Source organism: Bombus fervidus, chromosome 7, assembly GCF_041682495.2.
Source record: "Bombus fervidus isolate BK054 chromosome 7, iyBomFerv1, whole genome shotgun sequence".
Classification (NCBI taxonomy): Eukaryota; Metazoa; Arthropoda; class Insecta; order Hymenoptera; family Apidae; genus Bombus; species Bombus fervidus.
In genome coordinates this window covers 6095420-6114738 of record NC_091523.1, presented here as the reverse complement: position 1 = coordinate 6114738, position 19319 = coordinate 6095420, and the positions used below count along the sequence as shown (strand labels likewise).

At 31.5% G+C, this 19319-nt stretch overlaps 3 protein-coding genes across 15 annotated transcripts; 1 reads left to right on the top strand and 2 right to left on the bottom strand.

Moving 5' to 3' along the window:
• The first annotated feature begins 243 nt into the window (after positions 1–243).
• Positions 244–2189, top strand: Icln (chloride nucleotide-sensitive channel icln). 2 transcript variants are annotated; one of them, XM_072007030.1, is made up of 6 exons: positions 244–543; positions 931–1056; positions 1129–1274; positions 1473–1649; positions 1722–1811; positions 1895–2189. In XM_072007030.1, the coding sequence occupies exons 2-6, from the start codon at positions 938–940 to the stop codon at positions 1984–1986; spliced, it is 624 nt and encodes a 207-aa protein (XP_071863131.1). In that variant the 5' UTR covers positions 244–543; positions 931–937; the 3' UTR covers positions 1987–2189. The 2 variants fall into 2 exon arrangements, with proteins under 2 accessions (XP_071863131.1, XP_071863130.1); XM_072007029.1 differs by having other exon boundaries at positions 245–539.
• On the bottom strand, positions 2101–7224 carry Upf2 (UPF2 regulator of nonsense mediated mRNA decay). 2 transcript variants are annotated; one of them, XM_072007010.1, is made up of 2 exons: positions 7132–7224; positions 2101–6344 (listed from the first exon to the last, which is right to left on the bottom strand). In XM_072007010.1, the coding sequence occupies exon 2, from the start codon at positions 6326–6328 to the stop codon at positions 2879–2881; it is 3450 nt and encodes a 1149-aa protein (XP_071863111.1). In that variant the 5' UTR covers positions 6329–6344; positions 7132–7224; the 3' UTR covers positions 2101–2878. The 2 variants fall into 2 exon arrangements, with proteins under 2 accessions (XP_071863111.1, XP_071863110.1); XM_072007009.1 differs by lacking the exon at positions 7132–7224 and adding an exon at positions 6927–7049.
• An 870-nt stretch (positions 7225–8094) lies between these two features.
• Positions 8095–19235, bottom strand: Calpa (calpain A). Of its 11 annotated transcripts, none has more exons than XM_072007022.2 (15): positions 19094–19235; positions 14932–15108; positions 14198–14385; positions 13804–14107; positions 13555–13736; positions 12849–13099; positions 12610–12767; positions 12266–12483; positions 12128–12170; positions 11714–11758; positions 11386–11515; positions 10180–10314; positions 9370–9497; positions 9004–9199; positions 8095–8928 (listed from the first exon to the last, which is right to left on the bottom strand). In XM_072007022.2, exons 1-15 carry the CDS (start codon positions 19169–19171, stop codon positions 8843–8845), a joined length of 2319 nt encoding a protein of 772 aa, XP_071863123.1. In that variant the 5' UTR covers positions 19172–19235; the 3' UTR covers positions 8095–8842. The 11 variants fall into 11 exon arrangements, with proteins under 11 accessions (XP_071863123.1, XP_071863126.1, XP_071863116.1 ...); XM_072007025.1 differs by lacking the exon at positions 19094–19235 and adding an exon at positions 18596–18810; XM_072007015.1 differs by lacking the exon at positions 19094–19235 and adding an exon at positions 18274–18581.
• Between the last annotated feature and the right edge of the window lie 84 nt (positions 19236–19319).

The window sequence follows — 19319 nt, the reverse complement described above, 5'->3', positions numbered from 1 at the left end:
ATATATCTAAAATATTATTTTAATACTTCGTGCATTTTTATCAATATCTAAATTTATTCGCAATTCCTAAATCTTTGAGTAATTTACAATAGAATTGAAACAAAGAGAAACATATTTTTAAGAACCCAAAATTTATATACTTATCTGTAACATAAAATCATCAAACAGTTTAATATCTTTTTATTGTAATATCAAAAATATGCAACAAAACTTCCCGCCCTTTCAAGTATACTAGTGTAACATCTATGTATAGTTTATCATAAAAAAGTATTCTGCATTAATAAAGTAAAATACAAACACAACAGGGTGCGGAAAAGTTGTATATTTGCTAATATTAAAAAATGAAAAATCTTCATATTGATTGATTTTAGCGATTGTAAAGCTTTAGTGAACTTTGTCGCGTATATATTTCGAAACGTAAAAAGTGATCTCGAAGTATTGTGTAAGAATTAAAGTTATAAAATCGTTGTCAAGTTTACAAGTTCGTTCATTTGGTGGAGGATTTTCTCTTCTTATTTATAATTTGTTTGCAAAAACAAGTAGGTAACGAATTTATAGATCAATAGATTATGTATTAGCTAAATTGAGTATAAAAGACAAGTATTATAAAGCTAATAAGATTGCTATCTTAAGCATGCAATTACAATTTTGTTTACTGCATTTTACGTTAAATAAAGTGCATAATTAATTAGTTATGTTTCCGAACTTGTGTGTATGAAATTTATGTTATTGTATGTTATGAAATGTATATACGTATATTATATTATATTAATTTATATATATTTGTGTGTATAATATAACGAAATTTATAATTTTATAAATTCCGGCATAACCTTTCATCTATTTTTGTCTCCTGTCTGTATATTTGTCTAAATAATTGGTTCATTTAATCAAACGCTATTGGTCCTATATCTCAAGTAAATATTGCAGATAAAAGATGGTAGTGCTTAGCAATTTTCTTGCACCACAGGAGGGAATACGTCATGAAGAACTAAATACTACCGTGTATATTAATGATAGGGAAGTAGGAAAAGGAACTCTGTATATCACAGAGAGGTAAGTACTAATATGACGCAATCTTATATTTCATAATATATTCAATTTTCAATACGATGTTCATGTTGGCAGCTTACTTTCTTGGGTGAATTATGATACACAACAAGGATTTTCACTTGAATACCCTCATATATCTTTACATGCCATATCACGAGATGAACAAGCACACCCAAGACAATGTTTATATATTATGGTCGATGCAAAAGTAGATCTTCCAGGTATGTTAAGTTCCCTTTGAATGCAATTGCTTGTCTTCCAGTGAAGAATAAAATTTAAATAAAGTTCAGTAATATGTGAAAATTAAATTATATACAGATTATTAATACTAAGAATCTGATTTTACTTTCTATGTAATTTTTGCTAAATATATTAAGATTTCATGTTTTTATATTTTTTAAATATAATATTTCATATAGATGTACCACTGCCACCAGCTTCAGATAGTGGCTCGGATAATGAATTTGAAGATGCAGATACACCTATCACAGAAATGCGATTTGCCCCTGACAACACAAATAATTTGGAGACAATGTTTCAAGCAATGAACCAATGTCAGGCTCTTCATCCTGATCCACAAGATAGTTTTTCTGATGGTGAATAAAGCTGTTTTAATAATCCTTTATTAAACAATCAAATATGTTATAAAAATTTACATATCTTTGTAGCCGAAGAAGATATTTATGAAGATGCAGAGGAAGATGATTTTGAACAGTACGATGTTGGTGCTGGTGATGCTCCCTACATTTTACCAACAGGTAATATTTAAAATTTTAATAGATTTAATATAAAGAAATCAATATTCTATAAAGATCAAGATTCTTTATTCTTATCCCTTTAGAACAAATAGGGACAAGTCACAATGGTACAGAAGTAGATGATGCTATGGATATAGAAGCAGGTCAATTTGAAGATGCAGAAGAAGATCTATAAAGTATGGAGATAATATAATGCAAATATGCAATTTAGTATTAATTTATGATTACCAATATCATATACCAAGGTAGATATGTGATATTATGGCAGACTGTATAAGAGAGCAGTATCAAACATAAAAACAGCTAACATTTATTTATATTCATTTTGTACACCGTAATAATATTTTAGATAAAAATAAATAATTGTATATCAAATTCCTTATTTGTATGTATATTTGTATTTGTTTTTTAGAAAATTATTGGTTTTTTTACATTTATTTATACAATAAGAATGAAGCTTAATATAATATTTTTTCAAAATATCCGAAAGGTATACTAATATTTATAAAAGTTTATCCATTTTGACGAATAACACAATATCGTGATTAGTTCTAAACGTATTGTATCTTTTTTATTGTTAATAAAAGTTTAATTAAATTATTAAAAATATCGAAGTATAATTTATTAATACGACTTATTATATTATGTCAATATGTAAATTCTGCAATTAAAATTTTTACAATAAACAATCCTGATGTTGAGTATTAGCTAAACTGATTTTTTATTGGTAATTTTGTATATTTATAATGTGAAAGTAACAGAGAAAAGACATCTTATTCAAATACAACAGAGCTTTTTCTTCCATATGCATATATGCAAATACATATTGACATATATGACACATTTCTGCATATTTAATATAAAATATATTTTTACATTGAAATCTATATGATTGAGAATTCATATAAACAACATATAGATATGTATTTCAAAAAAAAAAATAATAAAGTATCACGAATTTGTTGCAGAACCTACACAAAAAGATGAACATCAAATAGTTCGTATTTTAGATTCTTTGTTTTCCTCTAACATGACAAGTATTGATTTCCAACAACATTAAAATACATCTACCGTATCTTTTTGGGGCCAAATATAAGATCTGCATCTGGTGCACCTTTAGGATGATTATATTTTTGTCGTCGCTCTCTATTTAAATTTACTGTCACTGGCCTGGTACTCTGGTTAATTGTTTCTTGATAATCTTCTTCTTCTTGTCTTTCTGTAATATTCAGTGTCAATCTTTTAACTCGTTCTTTCTCTTCTTTCTGTTCCTGTTCTCTATTTCGAAGATTCATTGCTAATTCTGATGACACAGGAACTGCTAAATTCTTGTATTGTTGCTTATTACCTTTCCTTAACATAAGTACGAAATCGACTGTACTATTATCAGAAGGTCTTTCTTGCAGTTGTTCATATGTTTTTTTAGTACTTTTTACATGCAAAGGAACTGAAATATCCACTTGTTGTGGTTTTACTGAATCTCGCATTCTATCTTGTATATTATCTGAAACCATCTTATCAAGAGCAGATAAGAAGTCATCATCTTCAGGACAACTTACTCTTCTAGGGCCAGCCGGTAATGCTGCATTTAATTCTGTAACATCCATAATAACACCATCAGTGCCACCTTCTGAGAGACTTTGATCTCCTTGGGTATTTTCTTGTGTACCCATAGTGTAATCTCTTTCTGCATCAGCAGTCCAATCTTCTTCTGATTGTGCTTCAGAACAATCTTCAGATTCTTCAAAATGCAAATCAGCCACACCTTTTGCATCTCCACTACCATTTCCAGATGTTACAGCTACATCTTCATCTCCTTCGGCAATTACACCCATATCAGGTTCTGCATCAGTACGTTCAATACCATCCTCTGCAATAGGATTTCCAAGAGTGGGATATAATGTATTTCGCAATTCTTCCACAGCACATTGTGCTTCTTTATAACTTTGAAACAATTGCATTTTTGGTCTCAACATTGTTAATGTATCACGGTACATATAATCTATGCCTACTGGAAATGGATTTTCTGGAGTCCAAATAGGATCTGTATATTTGAACCAATAATAATTTTGGAAAAATATTAGAAAGTAATCGAGTTTCTTCTTGCTAGAACCACCACTAAAGTACTGTCCACAAGTTTCCAATAGTGTACAGACTAATCGAATTCTAAAAAGGTGGTCAGGTGGATCTAAAATACTTGGTATGGAGTGATCCATACTGACTCCAAATGTAATCAAAAGATACAACGTTCGGAAAATATCTCCACTTTCTACCATGCGATAGTTATACAATTCTCCAAGATATTTAACCATAGCAATACGCCGTTGATTAAATTTTGGTAAATTAATTTCCATGCATAGTCTTATGTCTTCTAATACACCATCTACTACGTGAGGACCTATAGTTTCGTAATGTGCAACAAGCCCAGCTAATAAACTTCCTACACATCGAATGTTTAAATATTTAACATTGTATGCAGCAGTGAGACATTTAATAGCGTAGGATGATACACTTTCATCTTCCCAATCTAGTTTACGCATCCATTTGAGAACTTTATCTGTATTTGTTTTTGAGAGATCTTGGTATAATAATTTCCTTATAAATTCATGAATAGGTGGTCTGTCTTTCTTTGATACACCCCCAGTAGATTCTGGTGGATTTACATAATAATATGCATTCTCAATTATTGTTACATAACGTGAATCTAATGCAGTGACTGCCTTCTTACGCATCATTTGTTCTAAATATACTTTTGTCCTTTGATGTGAGTCTGATGAACAAAATAGGTATCTTCCACATGTTTCCAACAAATTACAAGCCATTTCAATATGATGATGTGTAAAGTCATGTAGCAAAACTTTCAAGCAATATAATGCTTCTATCTTTGAATAAAGTTTAAATTTAACAAGTTCACCAATGTATCTAACAACTTTTATTTTTGATTCTATATTAATTTGATCCTTTTTTCGTACATGATATTTAAAGTCATGTTTTAACATTGAACATAAATCATTGCCAACATCAGGCATAACAGGATAAAGAATAGCTGCCAATCGTGAATAAAATGGCAGTAGATCTAAACGAATTCTAGAAACACCAAACAATGCTTTCACTAGCTTTTTCTTGTTATGTTTCGTGTTGAGATTCATTAAGAAGTGTACTGCTGCATTGTCAATTAATTCACGATTTACGCAATTTGGCAAATGCGTTATAAATGCATCTAGAAGTATTTTATTACTTATATTCGAAACTTGTGGTTCTTCCACTTCTGCCTCAGGTTCATCTACTTTTTCAGTTTCTTCTAGTTCATCAAATGTTATTTCCTCATCTAAAGCTTCTTCGCTTATTGGAGCATCTTGTTTAGGTACTTCTTTCAAATATGATCCTGGAAGGAATACTGTTAAGTCTGGCAAAACTTCATAAAATCGTCTTGTTTCTTCATCACCCCACATATCCTCTAGGATACTATTTTCTTCTCCTTCGCTAATCATTTTCAATGATTCTTCTGCTTCTGTTTTCATCTCGCTATTTACAGGAAGTTCTGGCATAGGTTCATCTAAAGTATCAGAAAAACTTTGCACATTATTAAGTAAACGATCATAGGATATTTGAAGACTCTCAAGTTTTTCTTTTCTTTCAGAGCTCAGCTCGCCTCTGGTTTGTAAAATCTTTCGATTTTGTTTCTCAAAAGCTTGAAGATCCTTATGTTCTTTTAATAAATGTTTACATAATGAATTGTAGTAATCTCGTAACAATAATCTCACATTTTGTTGTTTATCAGGAGAAAGTAATTTGCTTTTGGGTATAGTTATATTCAACTTTTCGGATATTTCCCTTACTCTTTTAGATACAAGACCTGCATAATCTTCACCACAATGTTTGCAGAAGCTTAATATGATGCTTGCATTGTTATGTTCTTCTTTATCCATATTAATTAAAACCGTTAATGCAGAACCAAGCAGAGGTAATCCTTGCTTATGGGTGAAAATCCCTGCATTAACCAGTTCAGCATAAAATCGAAGATCTACTCTAAGTTTGCTTGGATTTGCAATCTTGTCTACAACCTTTAGAGATAAAATTCTTTGCCAATTCTCAAAAAAATGAGTTGAAAATTCTGCGTATGTCTGATGCAAAAAGCTGCACACCTTAATAGCAGGTGCAACATCTGTCATTTTTAATTTAGCATCCACCAAAGCAGTAGCAACTTCACTTACATATTTTGTCAAATTTAAATGTGTCATATCCTTTAGAACTGTGTCTAATTGTGTACTACTAAAATTTTTTAATTTCTTAACAAACGTAGTATTTCTTTTCAGCGTTGAATCTAATTTACTGAAATATGTTTCTGGTGGTCTATTAGGATTTAAATTAGCTGCTCGAAGTTCTTCTTTTGCATTTAGTCGCTGTTCTGTTTCTTTTATATAATCAGTCAAATACTGTTTATCTTCCTCAGATACAGCATCTTGTTCTACAGTTGCTTCTGTTGCTTCTGGTACTATTTCTTGAACTTCTGACATTGTTCAAACCTGTTATCTAAAATATATATTTTATTATGCGTTTTTACAAAATATCATTTGAAAAAGCTACTTATAATTGTTATGCATATAAGACAGTAATGATTATTATTACAATGTATAAATTAATTATCACTTATTGATCTTTCTCTACATTACAAGTTATGTTAACAATATTGGAATATTAACACGAAAATGTTATAAAGACGAGAATGAACATTCTTCTAATCTAAGCAATAAAAATATTCAATGAAATATTATAATTTGTGTTTGCAAATTTATATACTATCAGAAGTTATTCAGTTTTATATATAGAAATAAATTATATATATAAAATATGTTTATAATTAATAAATATGTTATGAGAAAATAATATTTACTTATACCGTATAAAAAGAATCTTTTATTTTTTACAGATGATATGATTTCTTTATATTTATTTAAATATATACTTGATATATGACATGTTTACATTCATAATAAGTAATACAAAATGCATAAAAATTAAATTATGTGAAATAGGTTGAAAATGAAAATTAGTACACTGATATTATTTTATAGAATTATGTTATAAACTTATTAAAATTATTTACTTTCTTACCTTTTCAAAGCAAATGAGGTTAGTTTATGGCAGACGAAAACTGATCTCTTACTAACATCTACTAACACCAAATGAAATTGCTTCAGCGTTTTGAATACATGAATATATATGTATACACATGCGCATATGACATTAAGAGAGATTTCCTTTCCGATGTTAATCACTATAAACAGGATAGAAATAAAAAATATTATGGATCTCTTACATTTTATTTTTGCGATAAAAGATAAATTTTAATTATAAAGAATGACATTTCTGCTTTATCTGAAGGTTCTCTATTTATTAAATTCTTTAAAATTTAAAAACTTCGGTATAGGTAACAAAATTAAAATTTATTGTAATACATATATAGTCGTTAGTAAGTAAACATACAATAATTGTACTGAAACAATTATACTAAAATTTATACTACAAAGAAATACAGTTATAACTTTAATTATTATTTTCTAATTTCTAGTATAATATTAAAGCTAATTTCTCTGTATAATACATACATATACGTAATGCCTGATAGTACTTAAATATATACAGTGCTATACGTACACACAGCTATATTTATTTATATATGTTATTCAAACTGTCAGTAAGCCGCCAAGAAGAAATGGTTTAAAAGTTATGCTGCTCAGTCGTAATCAGGCAGAGATTAGATTTATATCTACCTTCATGATAGTGAAAAAATATTCCAAGTCAGTATAATCAGTGTAAAAGTGACTTGTGAGCCTTTCGAAATAATTATATTTTGTTGTGTATTCACGATAATAACATTAGGCTATTTGTTTCATCCATAGTGAAAAAATTTAGATGACTGTGTAGTGACTGTGAAAAAAAGTTTTATTGTTCTATTATATAGTAATCGTTGATACTAATTAGATTAAATTGAATTATATTTAAATTTACGAATATACGTGAAGTGTGTTTTAGGGAGACAACTAAAATATTTATTCGCGGATACATTTTTTACAAAGCGGTGAAACAGTTTTTTTTACTTTCTAGGTATATTTCGAGATAAAAGCATGAATCGTTATAGTGATGAAAAGAATTTGCTTTATGATTATAAATTCATTATGTATTGGAGAAGTTGTACATTATTTCAGGTCTGACTTACTTGATCGTATAATAGATAAACGGGAACAAGATAGACAGACGGTTGAATTCAACAATACGTAAGTTTAATTTATCTTATTAAACTTTTTGTTGTTTACAATATCCTTTGTAAAAATATTTTTTTATATATCATAAAAATACATGGTAAAGAAATTTTTTACAATAATTGTGAAAGAAAGAAAATAAAAAGATATTTCTTACACTAAATACAGAGTTTTTAAACTTTATTTAGTGTGGAGTATATAAACAGAGCTTTGGATCTTATAATTTTCGTATACTCGGTAATTGAACGAGAAGGAGATGATAAAGCATGTATAAAATATAGACTAGTTTCCGATATAATAAATTATTATCATTTTAAGATAATTAGATTTTATAGGTACAACGATACATTAACTAAGGCACATTCTCTTTACATGTATAACAGTATCGACAAAAATACAAAGAATAAATTATTTATTATAGATAGTAAAATTTTATGTATGTTTCCCTTCTTTTCTATGCACTTTTTGAAAGGAATTGTGATACTAATATAAACTTTATAAAATGTCATACATTTAGATTTATAGAACATTACTAATAATACATATCTAAACAAATATTCTTTTAATAAATATCTTGCGTTTTTACTTTATATTTGATCAATGTACAATCAGCAAATTGAAAAACAGCAGTATAGAAAAAATAATTTTTCAAGATGAAAAACGTGATGGAATCGCCAAGTATTTCCTAATACATACATAGCATGACAAAAGATACGAACGTATTTATCTTCTCTTATCTTTATCAATGATTTTGATACACGCATTAGATTACGAGTATAACGTTTTCTCTATCCATTCTTCCATTGTGAATGTCGCCGTATTAGTTAAGTCTGGATCTCGTTCTCTAAAAATATCTGAGAAATGGAAATATTCGTTAATTTCTATATTATGATATAGATCTCCTATTCTATTTATCGATATTCGTTTACCTATCATTGTCTTGAGTCGAACTGCGCACATGATGTAATCATCAAAGGTGATCATACCATCCTTTGTTCCGTAACGATGTACCAAGATATTTAAAATGTGATTATTGAGTCGATAGCCTGCGCTATTTAATGCTTGCCTCAATTCAAACGCGCTCAAATATCCCGATTCGTCTTTGTCGTATAATTTAAATACAGCCTGAAAAGCAAATGTTTTGTAAAGCTTTTTGTTCTCATCTAATTACAGATATTTCTTTAATAAATGGAAAGTGGATGATCCACCAAAAAAATAATCTTTCCCATGTACTAATCTATTTATCTAATTTTTGTTTCAAATTGTGAACAATTGATAGCAATAAATTAGCGTACCCTCCATTTCCTTATGTCGTTCCATAATGTTCGAAATTCTTCAAATCCGAGTTTTCCAGAGTGATCTACATCTAGCATGGCCACCATACTACGGCATACATCCTTACTGAATCCTTTATCATTCGTTTCTGAAATATAGAAATCATTTATGTTTATAATATTGAACGTTATAATCGATTAAACTTAAATGTATTGTTTTATATTGTACATTTTGATCAACTACATAAACTTCTGAAACCTTACAAAGTAGAAGATATTAAAGGATTATCGTTAGATATATAATTGAAGGTGACAACATCACAGATATAAAAAATATAAATAGACAACAATAGGTTATAATTATAATAGGATTATATGATAGAGCTACAGATTTTTATCGACATTTTGCATTCGAAGTCCGATGAATTATTTTCAAGCAACATCGTTAATGGTTTATATGTATATGTTCTTTATGATAAAGGCACATGCACAAACTTTTTTAATTATTCGTTTTTTGAGCATTATTTGCCTCGCTTCTACAATTATACACATACGTTTGTTATTTGTTTCAAACAATTAGTTATAAATTACGTATTACATTTAACAATCGGATAAAATAAACGATGCCTTCTTAATATAAAATTTGCAGTACTATTATCGAGGATTGAGATGTTAAAAAAGTTAAAAGGAAGAATTACGATTGCGTTCTAATAACTCATTTTTCTTCTGAAAAGACCTAATGTTTCAAAATATCTGTCTCCTATGTTACATACGTATGACCTGTAGTGTGAAGTATGTACTATGTAAGTACTAGACTAGACGATGCCTTACCTACAATCTTACTGTACTGTTCATTATTACAAACAATGCCGCACAGCAGTGAGATGAGAGTGTCGATAAACGAACCATTTCCTTGTACAGTTTCAGGGGCATGAGCCTCACTACGACGCGCCGACTGTGGTAGTTCTACCCGTAACATACAGCTACATGTTAACATTAAATTTTACATATGTACATTCGGGTCAGATCGATCAATATACATGTTAAAAATCACAAATTTTTAATACTATTATAGATATTTTCATTAATTCGTATACAAATCGTATGTATTATCAGTACATTTGATTTTTATGTAAAGAAAAGCTTTGTCCAGAAATGTTGCCAGATTTCTATCACTTTTAAATTGTCTTGAAATTTTTAATCGTAACAAATGTTAATTTGGAAGTCAATTAAAAAATTCTAATCGAACAGTTTATTAGTCGTATCATGTTACGTTAAGAAACAATTTTAACCAGAACGTGAATTAATTACAGTATAATATGGACTCGAGGTATTTCTATCTCCCATGTGGACCCAAATGTATTTATGTATAGTACGTATGAAGTAATTATACAGCAAGAAACAAAACATGCACAATTACGCGAATGAAATTTGAGTTGCATTAGCGTTCACACAGTATATAATTGATTCACGTGAAAACAAATTAATCGAAGTGCTACGAAATCAGAATGCATTGTGCTATTTGCGTGTCTTTCCACAAAGTATTTTAAACGAATGAATGATTGATGACGAAAAAGCGTAATTACGTAAATTCTACTATGGTCAATAACAGCAAACGGTATTAAACAAAAAAGCATTATTTCGGAAGCTTATTGTGAGAAAGTAAAGGTATAAAAGCTTTCTTCTTAAATAATAAGCAGACAGCCGTAACAATTAAATAAAATCAATAACTTATTTCTAACAGAATTTTCTCTTAAAAATATATACAATACGTGTAATACTATTTCATGAGTAGCGTGATATAGTAAATACAATACTGTACATGTACATTATATAGTACATATAATAAACAGATATTAACCGCAATTATATAAGATGTACACATTTCGATTATATTTAAATACCTGTATAGTGAAATAAATTATAAATGCGAAACATTTTTCTCAATTTTACTTATAACGTGGTCTTTGGTATTACTGTAACTGAATTATTTTGATATGCGGCTAATATAAACAAATTAAGTAAAAATAACTATACCTTTTCGCATTGCAAAATCTAAAATTTCCTTTAGCTCCATCCAATCCACTTCCATATCGTCACCAGCGAGCTTTTTGAAAAATTCTCGAACTTTGTCTGCATTACGGTCTGGATCTGGTTCTTCTCGAACCTTGAAAAGATAAAAATATAAAAATTTAATAATACATATAAAGATAATTCATAAAGTCCAATATCACAGAGATTTTATTAATTATTATTAGACATACTATATTGCATTAGTTGCATTTGCATTTGTTATAAAAATTGTAATTGGATCTTGCTAGTGTGTGAATTTAATTAAAAACATATTAGCGTGCACATTACTTACCTTATCTCCATCTTCGTGTTCGTTATCACCTTTGGGATTAATGACCTAGAAGCCAAGCAACGTCAACATGCGAATTGTTACGAATTATTAATTAAGATTCATGATCATCGAGTAAATTTTCTTAGATCAATTTTGTTACACATTGGTAGTTGGGACCAAACACATACATGGTAGATCTATACTGTAAACATCGATATTCTTTAAAAGCATTATAAAAGCTTAACAGTTTAGATTTAGATTATCAATATGCAAATGCATAGTGTAAATAATGAACTGGTTTTCAATTCATTATTTGTATTACAATGCGTGTTAATGAGTTGTACAAGATTAATCATCATGCTGACTGTGTACGTAAATCAACTGTGCGATACATTGACTGTGTAAAAAACAAATATCAAACACTATCTCTCTTACCCTATCATCAATTTCTCCAACACCAACTTCATCGTCATTTTCTCTGAAAGAATATAGTTTTAATATCAATATTTTAGCTTCTTTCTCTCTCCTCCTCTCTTCTTTCATCTTTTTTGATTTAAGGAAGAGATTACTTACTCCATATTGTTCTTATTTTCGGAGAATATTCTCAGCAAAAATTCACCCTCTTCATTAGGGTCAAACGTACTTGGAACTATGCAATACACACCAGGTGGTAATTTGAAACGGCACGTTACTTCTCGTAAATTTATAAATGCTGGCGATCTTGCAACCGACGCGTTGTACTTGAAGAAATTAATGTCCAATGGCTTGGGTAACCGTTCGGGGTACTCCAACTGTATATTTACAATCATTGTAATCAGCATATTATTTCCCATAACCGTAACAAAATTGTACGAATATTTAAAAATTACTAGGATATGGATCTTTTTTAACATTATCAGTTCTACATAAGTACATACATGGTATATGGCAAATCCAATTGTCAGACATTCTGCACCCATTCTTCTCTGTGCTCGCCTATTTTTCTGCATCAACGCAACAATGACTGTACATTTATCATCATCTTCATCTGGGTACTCGAGAGTAATTCGGTATTGCGGATTATGCCAGAAGGTTTCTGCGAGCCACATCAAAAATAACATCTATTAGTATTTTAGAATAACAAGAACGACGAATACTAACGAAAAGGAACATTTACCTAAAAAGTTCCTACATCCTCCTGCCGTAACACCGCGTACCCATTCCCCTTCGAACACGCTCATCTCCCATTTCTTTTTCCCGGCATTTAGATCGTCTTCGGTCAACGAGTCTGGATTCAAGTTACATATTTCTAGTTGCGTAAAATATCGCGTAAAGTCCTGGAATGACATCCAAAATTCACCATCCATGTCGAAGGTTAAGCCTAGCTCTTCCTTCTCATGATCGGGAATGAATCTCCACTCCGGTGATCTATTAAACAAACATTCATTTTTGTAGTATCGTGGACGAGAGGCTTAAGAGATATCGGGTAAACTATAAACAATATCGCGAAAAAGCCTAAGTGCCGACAGGCCTAACAATGTATCGTCGGTCCTTCAATCGAATAGTTTCGCGGAAAAGGTCTACGTGACTGTAACATCAACCACATCTCAATCCACATCAGAGACCAAGCCGCACACCGAGAGCAAAATGGCAAGCAGATGTCTACACATCCTTACTGCGTACCTTCAATATTCTTAAGTAAATCTTGGCATTTTCATGGCTAAGGTCCTTCAGACCAAACAAGCATCTTTTATTTCGAGTGTTCTTTACATTTTTGTCTACTACGGGAAGATACGGGAACGTTAGTTTTTCTTACGTTCGGTATCTTTCGTTAGTAACTTTCTCTCAAGGGTGCTAACCACCCAATCTGATGAATAACTTACTGATCGCTCCACGGACCATTCCATTCTGCCTCGTTACCCCATGGATTTCTAAGTCTAAGTAGCGGTATTTTCCCAAATTGGTTTGGCGTTTGAATCTCCACATATTTGACACGTGTAATACTGTAAGCATGGCCTCTGATCAGTCCTTGAGGCGTCTCGGCTTCCAATATATTTGGATCAGGCTAAAATAATAATTAGCTTGATTAAGCTCGTCCAATGAGTACAGAAGATAAGAAACGTCGGGTCTACCTCTATCGAGCAGCCCATTAGCGAGTTCCTTTCGTAAGCTTTTAGCAAAATACTAAATAGATTTGGAGGGGTTTGGTCCATTTGATACATTTCCGTCACACCACCCGTAAAATCCTCCATGGCCTCACAGGTGGTTCCGCCTTTCAAAGCTTCGTACGACCCATGAAGCTTCGCGTACGCCTTTTCCAAAAGAGCACTCCAGAATTCGTTGATCTCAGCCGAATGCAGGTATACCAATTCGCCGCGGTAGGTCGGTAATCTGTCGTCAATCACCACGTCTACCCATCTACCGTACTGCCAGAATCTGTTTAACGTTAATACGTATATATGTATATAGATTTAGCCGAATAAACGTTTTCAATCTACGCAGTATGATAATCAGCCGTGGGAATACCTGAAATGAAATATACCGGCGTAGTTTTCTTCGAAACTCTGGTCTTCTGGGACTACTTGGAAAAACAAATTGGCATCCATAGTGAGATTCGCGACTGCTGCCAGCAGCCAACAATCTCCTAATTCGCCTTGCTGAACGTCGAATCTGGAAAAACCCTCGACGAACAGTTGAGGATTGTCTGCGATTTCCTGTAATCAAATACTCCCATGTAAATATTAAGAATTATCCTGGTTAAGACTACGTAATTAGACCGTCATCATCCCCTTGTAGTCGACGCTTTACTACGTTTTATCTCTAGATCGGATCTGTACATTTACAATTTTATTTGGAGATTTCTTTGGAGATTAGAATTTCATAAACACAAGTGACATCGAAATGGGAAAATGTTTTAAACCATGTACATTACGCAATATGAAATAAAGATACAAGCAAACAGCTTGAATAGTATTTTGACACTTAATCAACGTTATATATCATCGATGGCTTCCTACAGATTTTTATTTCTACGATACGATATCGCATACTTGGTCCTCGATTAAAGTTTTATCAGCCTCAAAAATTACAGCCGAAGAAAGAAAACATCGAAGCAAATTGGATGAATATTTTCTGTGTAATATTTTCTAGAACTCTGCAATTACGGTACAAATAAAAAAAAATAGCTTAAAAAATATAGATACACGATACATGACATCGTAAATTATAAAGAGTTCGAGATACAGATAAAGATGACCTACCATCGGTCGTTTCCATTCTATATATCTGTCTGGCCTTTTCGAGAAATATAACGATGAATCATCCGCTGGAAATTCGGGATCCTCGAAAAGTGTCCCCGTAGCCAAACATTCTTGCTTAAGTTTGCTAAAATCTTGAACCGCTGCTCGGGGTCTGAAGCCAGAACCCTTTTCTCCTAACTGAAACAGAAACAATGCCTTTCTACACAGTTCTAAACTTTTTCATACGAAATCTTTCTTCTTCGCAATGATAATTTTAACAAACAATTCCTACGATAGCCTACGTTATAGTAGGGTTTCCCAATAAAATTTGCGGTTGTCCTTAGAGGTTTGTCTTTGTAAGTGTTTTTTTCTTTTGTTGATTTCGATCGAGAATTTAAGTTTTCTTTTTCAGAGAATTTTGTATAAGATAGAAGTTTTCCTTGAGCGATATTAGGAACCGTGCTTTTTTTCTCGATACTGATATTTTTGGCATGTTCTAATTTTGGTGACAGTTTTAACTCAGCTACACCTTCCGCTATATAATTTAAGTATCTGTAATTCGTGTACTTTCGTCGTTCCATTTTGATATATCGACGAGTAAAAATGATCGTATACCGTAACCGAAATTACAATTGTGTGCACAAAATTCCACTAGAATTATCTTGTTCTGACTAAAAATTAAGAAGAACGAAAATATGTGCCTAGCTGTTTGAACGTTTAAATACTTTTACTATAATAAGCAAACTGAAGTGTATGTATAATCTCGATTGCGAACGGAAGTATACTGTGGCTGCAAACCTCCCATTAATTTTATCACATATGGCAATACGTTATTACAAACGGAAGAAAGCTTGACCACAGCTATTTCAGATTACGTATAAAGATATGGTTGATTGCGATTTAAAAAGTGCGCACAAAGCAACTTCTCGTCATAGACGTTAGTATCTTAGTCACTTAGCACCAGGTGATATCAGTGATATCAGTGATACACCAGAGCTTTGTTAATTTACAAATTTTATCTACAAAAGGTATATAGCTACTTTTATTTGGAAAGGTAAACGTTATCAAATTTTTATTGTAAGTGAAATGGTTTTCTACGTAGAAAAAGATGCTGATCGTTTTAAACATTTACTATATCGATTCAGTATGTAGCCGAGAGTATCGTGTAAGCGGACAAGAATTAATTCTTTACGCAATTATAGAATAAGACTTTTTAATCTGGATCTTAGTTTCGTGTGAAATCCTTTGTAGTTGTATTTATAGAATACTTTTTATTTATTCATAGAAGAAAAGGTTGTTTCGGATCTCGTGTAAATCAACTTAACAAAACACGTTTTCCTATCTAGAGTATTCTTCTTAGTGCACGTGCAATGAATGAGAAGTTGAGTAATAACGTGTACACATGACGCATGATAGGAGCATTTTATTTAATCATTTCTTGCAAACACATCACGAGAGATAAAGAATGCGTACGCGTTCATTGAATTGTCGCAACGGAACGTCATCATCTTTTAAAATGATCACTCTGACTTCGTTACTCCATTCTTCTCAGCACTTGGATTAATTTTACTGGAAATAATATCGAAATAACAATGCTACATTTTCTCCCTATTTTCTTTTTCATAATATAAAAATATTTCATTACCTCTATCTCTCACCAATCAAACTTTAACTTTAACTTATTTAACTACATCAACGAATATTTATGAAAAAACGATAAAAAGACGTTTACGAATCTAGAGACTTAAAAAGTCACATACATGCTGGAATGTTTGTAACACTTCAGTCGCGTAGCTTTATTCAATTCGAGTACGACTTCCGGTTTTAAACTGCTCTTAAGTATCATGCGTACACCGAATGGAAATGACATCTGTGAATCTTATTATTACATCAATTTTTCTGCAGTGAATTTGTTCAAGTAAATACTGACGTAGTTAAAGCAATTGGATTATATCATCACCGAAATGTGTCCGTTAATTTTCAAAGACAGTACCGAACGAATACAGATAAATGGTTTAATTAACACAGATGTAACGTAATACATGATATGTATCTAAATATGCGACCAGAATATCATTGTTAGAAGGTTGCTAGGAGTTTAGGATTAATTAAATTAATGGGTGAAAGTAATTAGGCAAAGCCCATATAATGATAAGTAAAGAGTATGTTTGGAAAAAGTAAATGTAAGGAAAGCAATAACATATTTTATGCAGAATTTGTAAAGAGTCACATATAAAACCTGAAACCGGTTAATTATCATAATAATTAAAAATAGATACCTGACGAAATGTCCAAACATGCAATAAAACGTGAGCGAAATTAGTTGGAAAGTTAGCGTCATCCGATACATACAGCAACGAATTAAACGCATTACATGTAATTTTAAGTTGCAGAATGCATCTGAGAATTAGTAACGTGATACACACACATACAAAGATGTTGAGGAAAATTAATACCATGTATATGATTGTTGTAGAAAATTCTATTTATTATAATTTTTTTATATAGCTAGGATCTATTTCATATTTCTCTGAAGCAAGATTATCAAATAATTATTAACATAAGATTAACGTGGTCATTTGTTGTTAATAAGTATAGGATATTATTTAGCGCGGTGAAACTGTAGAAAGACTGACTACCCTTCGATTTCGATGATTTTTGGATGTGTTCCAGAAATCGATGTTTTGAACAACTTTTTCCTATACATATTTGGACTGGACTCGCTTAGTTTTCGGGGTATTCGAAAGGAACTGCCGATACCGTTACAATGAATTCTGTCTATAGTTGTACGTCTGTGGCAACATATATATCGGTATTGGTTACCGGCAGTTTTTGGCGAATATCTCGAAAACTAAGCGAGTCCAGTCTTATACGTATAAGGAGGAGTTGTTCAAAACATCGATTTCTACAACATATCCAAAAATCGTCGAAATCGAAGAGTATTCATCAATTTTTCTACAGTTTCACCTTTAATGTAATAAGACGCAATAGCAATAAAATTTACGCTTTGTTTAGGTTTAAACTGAATGAAGAATTTCGTATAAATGACACAAATATTTCAGTCTTGTTAGTTAAAAAAATAATTACTTGTACAATTATTCCATATAAAATCAAGCAAATAGTTTATCGCTTCTACCACCACTAAATGAAATGCGAGAATATACAGAGTATTTCAAAACGTTAAATGAAACATGACCTATTAAAAGCGTTGTCGTTCAGATAAAATTATTTGAAACAAGTTTTTCAAGGTATTTTCAATTAAGAAGAACGATGACAATAACAACGTAGTGGAACAGCATTGTAAGTTGATTGATTAAAAACCTAACAATAAGAAATTGGTCGTTGCTTTAGAGAAACGCGTACCACTTTGATGTTGAAAAGCGACGGGAGGAATCGTTTAACTTCGACCGCCGCCTTAACGAATACATCGTCGAGCGCAGCTCCGTTCCCATCACCGTAATAACTCATTTTCCACAATGATTACACCCTGATTAGAGTATCTAGTAGCTAGCTTATGGCACGTGTTCGTTATATGCAGTCAAATAATTCAGACTTTAGGCGATAAACGAAAGTCACACAGAAATTCCAAAGCTGTTATTCCACGGGTTTTCACAGTGCGCACACAGAACCGTTACGTTGACAAGTCTGGAGACACGGACTGAGATCATTCTCCTCTTACCCTTACCTAGGTTTCGTCACGCAACACGGCTAAAGGCGCTATAACGCAGATGAGTCTTCTGTGGAATTTTTTTCTAATGGCAAATATCAGTCATTGTATACGAAAAAGAACGAATCCGATATGTTGACATTCCGTTCCCTGGCATAATTTTGCAATTGCGATTCGTCAAACTGTCCATATACACAAACTACCAGTATAAATAGGCATTATAACTCGTCTGTGTTCGACTTCATTCGGCTCTGTTCGGTATATTTCTATATCTTTGGACCCTAGCGCATGCGGTTCAATAGAATAACATATACACCATCTATGAAACATGTTGCGAATTAACATGTAGAGCGCGATTTTTTAAACTTTAAATACATCCTTGCGATCTAATTTCCAATTAACTTTATTGCGTAACCGATGTTGAACAGACGTTTAACAATTACTTTGACTTTATGTAATACGAACCTATTTATATAATTAATAGCCATAAAATTGTAGCTTCATACTAATACTCACTTCCGCTTTCGACGTTACTTGTTGTATAAATTCTGGTTCGACCACTTCAGGTTTCCATCCATACGAAAAATGATTCATTCTGCTGTTGTTAAGATTTGACAGATCTTTATTCAGGATTCCGAATTATCCGTCGTTGTCAGAGTCCCGGAACTGTACGGAAATGTAAAATCAATAGGAACGTGTCACGCGTCGTACAAAAAAATCTTTTTATTATTCAGATGTATTC

Coding starts and splice junctions, on each gene's coding strand:
- Icln (XM_072007030.1), top strand. CDS start 938: ATGGTAGTGCTTAGCAATTTTCTTGCACCACAGGAGGGAATACGTCAT. Junction 1,650..1,721: donor ACAAGATAGTTTTTCTGATG/GTGAATAAAGCT, acceptor ATATCTTTGTAG/CCGAAGAAGATATTTATGAA. Junction 1,812..1,894: donor TCCCTACATTTTACCAACAG/GTAATATTTAAA, acceptor TTATCCCTTTAG/AACAAATAGGGACAAGTCAC.
- Upf2 (XM_072007010.1), bottom strand. CDS start 6,328: ATGTCAGAAGTTCAAGAAATAGTACCAGAAGCAACAGAAGCAACTGTA.
- Calpa (XM_072007011.1), bottom strand. CDS start 15,491: ATGGAACGACGAAAGTACACGAATTACAGATACTTAAATTATATAGCG. Junction 14,386..14,931: donor TAGAATGGAAACGACCGATG/GTAGGTCATCTT, acceptor ATTTGATTACAG/GAAATCGCAGACAATCCTCA. Junction 10,315..11,385: donor AGATTTTGCAATGCGAAAAG/GTATAGTTATTT, acceptor TGTTACGGGTAG/AACTACCACAGTCGGCGCGT.